Source organism: Mobula birostris, chromosome 19 (genome assembly GCF_030028105.1).
Source record: "Mobula birostris isolate sMobBir1 chromosome 19, sMobBir1.hap1, whole genome shotgun sequence".
Taxonomy (NCBI): Eukaryota; Metazoa; Chordata; class Chondrichthyes; order Myliobatiformes; family Myliobatidae; genus Mobula; species Mobula birostris.
Genome location: NC_092388.1, coordinates 38,080,389 through 38,091,227, shown reverse-complemented (window position 1 = coordinate 38,091,227; position 10,839 = coordinate 38,080,389). Strand labels below are relative to the sequence as shown.

The following is a 10,839-nucleotide window of genomic DNA, read 5'->3' as shown; positions in this document are numbered from 1 at the left end:
AATGGTCTCTGCTTGAAAGAAAGTATTTCCTTGCATTCCCATTTCTTCTTTTGCCCAATTTTTAACTCCATGTTCCATCGTCAGTAGTATTGACAAAATTGTTTAGATCTCAGAGAAGCAGTTCCCAGAAGAAAGCAGTCACAGTCGAAGCTTGCCTGAAATTAAAATAGCCATTAGCTTGAACACATGATTGGGATGCCTCCTATTCAGGAGACAGCAGTTGAAACTACAGAGCTGTTGCTAAAAATATGACACCGAATCTGAGTGAGTCAGTAGGTCAGCCAGAAAGTCGCGCATTACATAGGAAGCTGCAAGACCAACAGAAGCAAGGAATAATGAAGACTTTGCGGTTCATCTGTGCCCAAGCGCTGGTATCAAATGCCCAGGTTGCCCGGAGAAGTATTGGTTTTGTGGCACAAAATCTGTACCCTTTGCTCTTCAAAGCAAGCTACATGTTGGAGCAGTACACAGTGATTCATAGCTTAGTAGAAAAGTGGCCGTTGTCAGAATTTAGCATCAAGAAGCTCCTGGGAAGAACACCGGACTGTGAGGAAGATCTCTGCAACAGTACCTGCCAACTCTGCTTGCAAGCATGTTTGACAGGGCTGAAGAGTTATGTTTTACATAGTTCAGTGACATATTCAAAGCGGCTGAAGAAGTTTGATCTAACAGGCCTTGCTGATGTGGAATTTCAGGCCTGCAAATGTGGCAAAACTTTGGGGAGATGGGGAAGAACTGAGCTGATGGCAAGGACCTGTTTTGACTTGCTAGTGGAGATAGAGGCTGCTTGTCTTGGTCCTTTGGTGTCAGATATTTCAATTGAGGTATTAATAAGCATGTTTGTGACAGAGCGGAACTATGAAACAGTGGTGGAGGCCTTTTTATTGAGGAAGCAGTGTCCACTGAAGATCACATGCATTGAGCTCAGGGTGGACAGTTTGACTTTGAAGAAATTCTTTTACATAATCAAACTAGTTAAGCCTGAAACTCTGCAGAAGTTGGAATTAGTTCACAATATTCACATGGAAATGGAGCATTTTGAATTCCTCTTGAGCCAAGTTCCATTCCCACAGCTCCGATCACTGACACTCCCAGCAAGAACCTTTGATGTACGTAGAATGACTCCTGAGAATGAATCTCTGCTGGTGAGAATTGGTGACATGCTCAGTGGAATGAAATTTCTTACAGAGCTGAGCTTGGCCTTCTCAGTTCTGACTGGACGAATACGCAAGATTCTCAGGTATGTTTGGGTGGCCATTAAATTTGAAGTGCACAAGTTAATGACAGGTTTAGTTGGGGTATATAAGAGGAAGCAGTTCCCATATAAGATCCATTGGACTCGCATTTAAAGTGTTGAATAAAAGAAAATGCAAATACAAGGAAATGTTTTTTTCATGGTGTCTATTTATGGCTTAGTACTCATTACCTGTAAACTGGTGTAAACAGAATCAATTAGATTCTTCTAATTACAGTTGGGTACGTAGAGGAGGGGGAATATAAAGAACTAGGGAATGCGACTCATTCGATTGCTTAACATGAAGGCAGCATAGGCTCCATGCTGAGTGGGTTCCTGTGTCTTTTCAGTGATTACTTCTTTGATCATTAGAGAGCTCTGAAGAGAAATTTCCTAAACCATTATTTCCCTTACTGTTTTCGGCTTTGAATTGCTTATGCCTTTTCCCAAGAATGTCCTAAAGTTACAACAATCCTGTCACCTATTCCATACGTAAACACATTCGCAATGGGAGCAAGAAAGCCATCTGTTCATATTATTTCGTAATTATACCCTTTCATTAACTACAACGCCACGGAGAGTAAAGGTTATTTTGGAAATATAAGAACAAAAATAATTTCTGACTATAAAATAGGAAGTGGATCACGTGGTTGAATTGTCGTAGATGTCATAGGTGACAGCTTTGAGGGTTGGATTTTCCAGCACCTGTCCTGCGGCTTGAGCATGAAGCTCCCGTGATGTGTTGAGGGAGCACTGCACCATGAAAGGCAGAATTTTTGAATGAAATGAATAGATATAAAACATCCCGGTTCTAATGCCAAGAAGAGCTGGGAGGTAATGAAGCAAGGATATTCTCTTCAGGACCCTGTCCAATACTTAGCCCTCAACCAAACTCGGATATGTTCATCTGATTATTATCGTTGGCTATATTACAGCTTTGACAGTAATTGAAAAAAAATGTTAACGTGATTGGTTGGAACAGACAGACATTTCACCATATAAGTGTAAGTTCTCTTTACATTTGATCTTGATTCTAGTCCTCTGGGACATTAATCAGTGATAATAATTATAGACATTACAAAAAATGTCTGCAGTTGTTTTTCACTGAAGCATTACTTAATCATTCATTCCAATCCATTAATCCACTTCAAAAATAAATCTGTATTTACTGATTTAGGTTAATATTCCCCCTCCCCCCCCCCCCCCCCCGATTATGTTAGGTCCTTTTGACTGTCACGTTCATTCATCTAGCTTTACCAAATTCCTGGCCAATTAATTACTGCCTCTCATGGGTTCCTTGATTCCCTAGGTCAAAAAACAATTATGTATATTTGATATTCAATTAACAGTTTTTTCCTTCTGCTCATAACCTCACTATCACTTAATAAATTGGGTCATTGTCTTCCTTCTGATGCCTTGCATCATAGTCCAAATGTTATTTCATAATTTTCAGTAAAACATTGACACAATCATTTTTTTATTAATTGCTTTATGATGATGAATCTAAGTTGTCTGCCACCGAGGTATCACACAGCCTTTTGGGATTGGGCTTCACTTGCTTCAATTCTGGTTTCATGGCTAGCACGAGAGGGCATAGTTTTAAGCTGCTTGGAAGTAGGTACAGAGGAGATGTCAGGGGTAAGTTTTTTACGCAGAGAGTGGAGAGTGCGTGGAATGGGCTGCCGGTGGCAGTGGTGGAGGTGGAAACGATAGGGTCTTTTAAGAGACTCCTGGATAGGTACATGGGACTTAGAAAAATAGAGGGCTATGGGTAAGCCTAAGTATTTCTAAGGTAAGGACATGTTCGGCACAGCTTTGTGGGCCGAAGGGCCTGTATTGTGCTGTAGGTTTTCTATGTTTCTATGTTTTGTGGGTTCTGAGATTGCTAATGAGGAAAATATGGGAACTGTACATTCTTTTACATTTGCGGCTAACAGGGCAAGTGGACGGCATTTTGTGAGGTGGTGTGCTCTTTCCACCATATATACAGGGCTTCTGTATGCACCACGTGATCATGAATCCTCCCTTTCTTGTTTTGAGCAGCCTTGCACTACATGGTATCTGAATGGTATCTCCAGTATCCAGCATTGATAGAACATTGTGGGGAAGATCTGCCACAAAAACTTTACATAAGAACAGAAATAGGAGCAGGAGTAGGCCATCCGGCCCATCGAGCCTGCCTCGCCATTGAATAATATCATGGCTGATCTGTCCGTAAACTCAGCTCCATCTACCTGCCTTTTCCCCATAAACCTTAATTCACCTACTATGTAAAAACCTATCTAACTGTTCCTTAAATATATTTCGTGAAGAAGCTTTAACTGCTTCCCTGGGCAGAGAATTCCACAGATTCACCACTCTCTGGGAAAAACAGTTTCTCCTCATCTCCGTCCTAAATCTTCTCCCCTGAATCTTGAGGCAATGTCCCCTAGTTCTAGTCTCAACTACCAATAGAAACAACTTTCCTACTTCTATCTTGTTTATCCCTTTCAAAATTTTGTATGTTTCTATAAGATCCCCTCTCATTCTTCTGAACTCCAGAGAGTATAGTCCCAGGTGACTCAGTCTCTCCTCATAGGTTAATTGCTTCATCCCTGGAATCAACCTGGTGAACCTGCTCTGCACTGCCTTCAAAGCCAGTATATCCTTCCTCAAGTATGGAGACCAGAACTGCACACTGTACTCCAGGTGTGGCCTCACCAGCACTCTGTATAGTTGCAGCATGACCTCCCTGCTCTTGAATTCAATCCCTCTAGCAATGAAGGTCAACATTCTGTTTGCCTTCTTAATAACCTGTTGTACCTGCAAGCCAACTTCTGGTGATTTATGAACAAGCACTCCCAAGTCCTTCTGCACAACAGCATGCTGCAATTTTTCACCATTTAAATAATAATCTGCTCTTCTACTATTCCTTCCAAAATGGATAATTTTGCATTTACCAATATTGTATTCCATCTGCCAGACCTTGGCCCACTCACTTAACATATCTATATCCCTCTGCAGACTCTCCACATCCTCTGTACAATTTGCTTTTCCACTCAGTTTAGTGTCATCAGCAAATTTTGCTATGCCACACTCAGTCCCCTCTTCCAAACCATCAATGTAAATGGTGAACAACTGTGGGCCCAGCACCAACCCCTGCGGCACCTCACTCACCACTGACTGCCAACCGGAGAAACACCCATTTATACCAGCTCTCTGCCTTCTATTGGTTAACCAATCCACCCTCTATGCCAATACACTTCCTCCGACTCCATGCATCCGTATCTTATTTATAAATCTCTTGTGCGGCACCTTATCGAATGCTTTCTTGAAATCCAAGTATACGACATCCACCTGTTCCCCTCTATCCACTGCACTCATCATGTCCTCAAAGAACTCCATTAAGTTCGTCAAACAGGACCTGCCCTTTCTGAATCCATGCTGTGTCTGTCTAGTGGAACCACTCCTTTCTAAATGTTTCGCTATTTCTTCCTTAATGCTTTAACACAATGAAAACATGGAAGATCCTTCATAAGGGAGTAATCAGACAAAGCTTGATTTGGAGCCAAAAAAGGAACTACTAAGACAGGCCACATATTTTGAGATCATAATAAAACCTGAATATTTCATCCCTGTGGTATCATTGTCAAGAAGTGTATGTTAAATTGAAGCACCACCTGATTCTCAATAGATAGTAAAAATCTGTTAATGCTATTTCAAGGAAGAATGAGAAGTTTCCTCATTCTGAATAATTTTAGTCTTGTTACAACTTCACTAAAAAAAATGATTGTTTGACCATTTATCATATTATAGAGTAAGCTCTTGCTAGCACAAACTTATTGAAATGGTAACTGTACTTCAAAAGTAATTCATTGATATTGAGGAGCATCTTGCAATAATGGAATGTACACCAAGAGTCCTCATTATTTTGAAACATGATGCATTTTTTTAAACTTTATATCTCCACAGTCCTTTAAAAACTCCTCTGCGGTCTCTGGATGTGTCCAGTTGTTGTCTGAATCATGTAGACATGGCATATCTGGCCAACAGTCTTCATGCTGAATATCTGGAGGTGCTGGACATGAGTGGCCACAGTATTGTTGACTTCTTCCCTTCAACCTTCTTCAAGCTGCTTACCCGGGCATCTGGCACTCTGAGGAGCCTAACACTGGAGGAGTGCAACATCAGTGATGAACACATCCATCTATTGATGCTGGCCTTAGACCCCTGCAAAAGGTTAACAGAGTTTAGGTTCCTGGGGAACCCACTCACATCAAGATCCCTTTATCGTATCTTTGAAGTGCTTACAGAGCTCCCTGTGCTTTGTAAAGTTGAGGTTCCTGTCCCTAGGGACTGCTATCCTGCATCCTATACTTATCCACTCTCGGATGAAAACCTGGTGAAATACGACAGGGAGAAGTTTGAGGAGATACACCACGAATTGATGATGATATTGCTGCAGGCCAATCGAAATGATATTGCTGTGTCAACTCCAATCTTTGGCAGTTTTGATCCCAACATTCGAGAAACCAGCAATGAGATCGCTGTTGTAATGGTTCAATCATTCAAAGATGCTCTCTCCAACATTTTAACATCTTTTGATGAAAAGGATTAGCACAAAAGTGAAAGTGTAAAGCTTGATTATATTTTAATCAAGGGGAGAAGAGGAGTTTTATTTTTCATAAGTATAATGAGATCAGAACTGAAATGCAATACCTGAAAGGTTGTTGGGCTTTCTTGCAATAATTACTCCCAGAAGGACATGGACATATTTGAATAGGAAAAATATGACTGGAATACAGAAACAAAAGGTTAACAAGATTAATAATCTTCTCTCCAGCCTTGTCCATCACTAGAATCAGAAAAATTGAAATTAGCCAGCCAACCATAGAACCAAGGACAGAAGGTAACCAACAATCATCCAGGCATTATTCCTACTTGTTATTTTTATTGTCGTTTGAAGGGACAATGCTATCTGTCAATGTGTAACTAAATTACATTTGTTCCCTTTCTATCTCTTCTGGCAAAACACCAAAAGTCAGAAGAAAGGCTGATTAGACAACTGAAGTGACTGGAAATTAAGGTTCAGATAAGGACAACCAACTTGGATTAGGTCTTCCAAACTGTACCAGCCATTGCTAATGTAAAATGTTACACTGTAGAAAGACTACACAAGAAATTATAAAGTAAATGTTATTCTCTGGTCATCCCGCACTGCTTATAGTTTTCTAATACTAATCCTAATACTGCATTGATTATGATAATCACGTCCATTTGAATATCACATGAAGTCAAAGATAGCAAGGAATTGAAAAACTGTGTGAACAAAGCACAATGGAACATCTGTAAGTTATCAGACTTTGTACTAAATACATGAAATATTAAAAGCCTTACACAGCTGCTTCATACGGTCTTCACATGCTCTTACTTTATACTTTATACTGTATTGTCGCCAAACAATTGATACTAGAATGTACAATCATCACAGCGATATTTGATTCTGCGCTTCCCGCTCCCGGATTACAAATCAATAGTAAATATTAAAAATATAAATTATAAATCATAAATAGAAAATAGAAAAATGGAAAGTAAGGTAGTGCAAAAAAACCGAGAGGCAGGTCCGGATATTTGGAGGGTACGGCCCAGATCCGGGTCAGGATCCGTTCAGCAGTCTTATTCAGCAGTGGAAAGAAGCTGTTCCCAAATCTGGCCGTACGAGTCTTCAAGCTCCTGAGCCTTCTCCCGGAGGGAAGAGGGACGGAAAGTGTGTTGGCTGGGTGGGTCGTGTCCTTGACTATCCTGGCAGCACTGCTCCGACAGCGTGCAGTGTAAAGTGAGTCCAAGGATGGAACTACTACTACTACTTTTAAAAGCTAGTATTTTTATTTATTTTATGATTGGGTCACTGATATAGAAACCACCTGATGGCAGGAGCAACAAGTAGAACGTCAGTCCCCCAGTATTAACATTCACCATTTGTTCCCCTGGTCAGAGCTAACCCAGATGCAAATCCAAATTCCCAGTTTCACCTCAGCAGTAAGGATGTGGTTAACTTATATTAGTGACTATATGGAGCAAAGAATGGATTAGAAATGGTAATGGAAACTTTGTTTTCAATGTGGTTCAAAACCTAACAGCTGGAAAGCGGCTTTTTAAGCACCCAGCTGCCAGTTTTCTTTATCTGAACTCTGCAGATAGTTTAGCTATACTATTTGGAATTAATTCTAGCATAACCAGGCAAATTACACACTGATTGAAACTAAATGTCTACAGTGGGCAACAGGTAATGCTGAGAGCAAAAAAAAACCCTAACTGCTGAAGGAACTCAGTGGATCATACAGGATCTGTGAATGATGCAGTGAATTATCATGGTAATTACAGTAATTTAGAGGACGAAGATGAGAAGGATAGAGGAGCTGAATTTGTGAGGGCATCGAGGAGAAAATGCTTAGGGGGAGGCAGACAATTGATGGAGAATGGATTGGTTGAAAGAGGACAAAATTGTAAAGGGAATCAGAGGGGAGAGAGGGGAGGTAGTTAATTAAAAATAGAGGGCTTAAGACTGGATTGGGATGGTAACAATTTGGATAGGAACCCAATAGAGGAAGGGGGATTTAAAGGACAGGAACCCAAGGGAATAATGAGTTTAGGGATTAGGCTGAGACATTGGTTAGCCAAAGGCTAGAATAGATCAGCAGGAACAGGGTTTGTGAGTGAATGAGTCTTGAGCAGCAGATTTTAATGATCTGAAGCTTATAGAAAGTGAAATAAAAGAGGCCAGAAATTAGTCTGTTTGAATGATCAATTCTAGAGACATCAATTGCAAGGACATGTCTTTCAGTAGCAAAGAACAGAGTTAGTGGTGAATCCTATGATGCTTTTGTGGTGGGAGTAAGAGCATAGACTTTAGACTCAAGGCTGCCTCCAATGTCCAATATGAAACCGAGATAACTAATGATCTTAGAGTGGGTTTGAATGCGATTAGTGAAGAGGAGGGAGTTAATGGCTTCAAACTTCTCAAAGTTTAGTTGGAGCTGTGACAAGAATACACATAGATTAAGATGTAGCTGGCCTGGGCTGGCACCAGTGGAATCAGCAGTTGGTCTGCCACCTGTCTTCAGGAGAGAGAGAGATAAGGAAAACAATGGAGCAGCATTTGGAGATGTTAATGAAGGAAGGAGAGCTGTCAAGATCGGCTCCCCCTTTGAACCCTGAACTGTTTGAAGTGATGGACAGGCGATACCCCAGCAGGGGGATAAAAAGGGCCAGGTTCGCTAAGGCAGGACACACACGACACTCGAGGTAACAAGACCCTGGAAGCGGTGCGTCTCTCGCAAGTTGGTGGGAAGTACCGGGCCATAAACGCACAGGGTGGAAAGGCACGATCGGCGGGAACCTGGTGTGTGTCCACCCTTGCCTGGGTGCCAGGTTCACCACAGGGAAACGATTCGTATCTGGAAACGGAGGGGTCACGGTCGGTGACCTCAGATGACATCACAAAGGACTCGCCCGAAAGCTGACTGCGAAGGTCTGTGTGGAAGTCATTTTGAATATTCATTCGTTTTGCTCTCTCTCTCCTTCCCCCCACTGTCCATCGCCACGGCAGCGATTACTGCGAACTGAACTGAACTAAATTGAACTGAACTTTGCGTCACTTTGAAACTGGTCATTTACCCCTAGACAACGACAGAGCTTGATTGATCCTGTTATCTTAATTCTGTGTACATGTATGTTTATCATTGCTGAACTGTTGCATTCGTTATCCTTTTGATTAGAGTACTGTGTTGCTTGTTTCTTTAATAAAACTTTCTTAGTTCTAGTAATCCAGACTCCAACTGAGTGATCCATTTCTGCTGGTTTGGCAACCCAGTTACGGGGTACGTAACAGAGCCAATACCTGTTGATCCTGTACTGGATGTCAGGCAAGCAGGCTGACAGTTTATAGGCTTTGGAAAAGTTCGGGAGCTGCATGTCATCTGTGAATTAGTGGAAAATAATGTTGCATTTGTCGATGGTGTCAATGAGATGGTAAAATTGGTGGGAGCATGACCAGAATCTTTGGAACCAAGGGTATGAAGAGAAATCATTAACAATGATTCTCCAGCTGTCCCCTCACTTCATCCCATCCAGCTGGGTGGCTGTGAAAAGGATTTGAGTCAACATGGTGTGGTCAACCCTGCTAAAGAAGCTGAAACACGGAAAAGACAAGTAGAGACAGACAACCAATCCCAATATCATAAAGCACGTCTCTAGTTATCTTCATCAGAGCTCTTTCAATGTTGTGGAAGGGACAAAAATCTAACTGTATGGATTCACATCAGAAGTGCTGGTAAGAACCTCTTACTTCCATTTTCAAAAAAGACTAGTGAAAGCATGTATGATACAATTCTCACAGCAAATTTTCCTTTAATTAACTGTTGGACAGAATCTCTTTCACACATGAAATGCCAATCAATATTTGTGTAGCTTGAAATTAATAAGTTTTTATCATCTTGTGCAAAGAGATAATTAAGCATGTCAAATCCCAGCTGAAAGGTTTGGGCCTTCAGTACCCTGGTTCTCAATGCCTCTGATCTGGTATTTTATTTCATGTTGCCTTTCATTAACTGCTAACATATTCCTTTTCGACATCAAGTTCCCTCACATGATTTTGACAATAACCCCTGATTGCGAACTAATTCTGCCTTAATATAGCAACATTCGTTACTGAATTATGTCCATTATTAAAGGGATTCAAAGCATTGCTGATTGAGAATGGATTGCAATCACTGACAAATCATTTGGTAATCACTGAGTGGGAAGTGCATTGTTCAGCAGAATTTCTTGAACTAATTAAGACACTCTTCACTTTTACTTTGCTTGGTACTTTTAATATGTCTAGCAGCTGATAGTTGTCCTATTCTTTCACTCTTCTCATTTCCTCTCTTCTCCTGAAGTTGATAACATGTTTGTATTCTGTACAATTGCCCAAAATTTGCAAGTAAGAGGAGCGTTCTATTGATCTGCATGTTGTTGCTTTCACAGTGCCAAATCAGGAAGAAGTTCTACTGTATTATGGAAAATCTCATAATATTCCATTAAAATAGTTGCAACCAAAGTGAATTACTTGTGGAGTGGTGAGTTTATTGGAAACATAGCAAATGCCTTTGTACAACAATATTGCAAAAAGGAGGAAGGAATTGAATACTGTGCAAAGTTTTGGTTTCTATATAACAGAAAGAATATATGCATATTGCAGTAGGTGCATAAAAGATTTATCTGGATGGAAGAAGTGGAACAGCGACTTTAAGGAAAGCTAGAACACGTTGAATAATAGCTTGTGTCATTGGAAAGGAGAAAGCAGTGTAAAATTATGGCAGGTTAATAGAGTGCTGATGGACAAGCTATTTCCACTTGTGGTAGAAATCCCAAAAACTTCAACTACTGCACAGAGCCTTGTCATCTTCAGAAGTTTTCGGATGACTCTGCCATAGTTGGAGAGTGTATCATCAGCAAGGGAGATGAGGTTGAGTACAGGGCTACGGTAGGAAACTTTGTCACATGGTGTGAGCAGAATTATCTGCAGCTTAACGTGAAAAAGACTAAGGAGCTGGTGGTAGACCTGAGGAGAGCTAAGGCACTGG

General features: G+C 40.9%; 1 protein-coding gene across 1 annotated transcript; it reads left to right on the top strand.

The window, feature by feature from the left end:
• Positions 1-315: 315 nt before the first annotated feature.
• Positions 316-6,827, top strand: LOC140212344 (leucine-rich repeat-containing protein 14B-like). Its single transcript, XM_072283048.1, has 2 exons — positions 316-1,240; positions 5,186-6,827. The coding sequence occupies exons 1-2, from the start codon at positions 336-338 to the stop codon at positions 5,829-5,831; spliced, it is 1,551 nt and encodes a 516-aa protein (XP_072139149.1). The 5' UTR covers positions 316-335; the 3' UTR covers positions 5,832-6,827.
• Positions 6,828-10,839: the final 4,012 nt, after the last annotated feature.

Bases quoted from the DNA above. Each gene is read 5' to 3' on its own strand.
- LOC140212344 (XM_072283048.1), top strand. From the start codon at position 336: ATGAAGACTTTGCGGTTCATCTGTGCCCAAGCGCTGGTATCAAATGCC. The intron at 1,241-5,185 runs GTATGTTTGGGT...ATATCTCCACAG, and splicing joins CGAATACGCAAGATTCTCAG to TCCTTTAAAAACTCCTCTGC.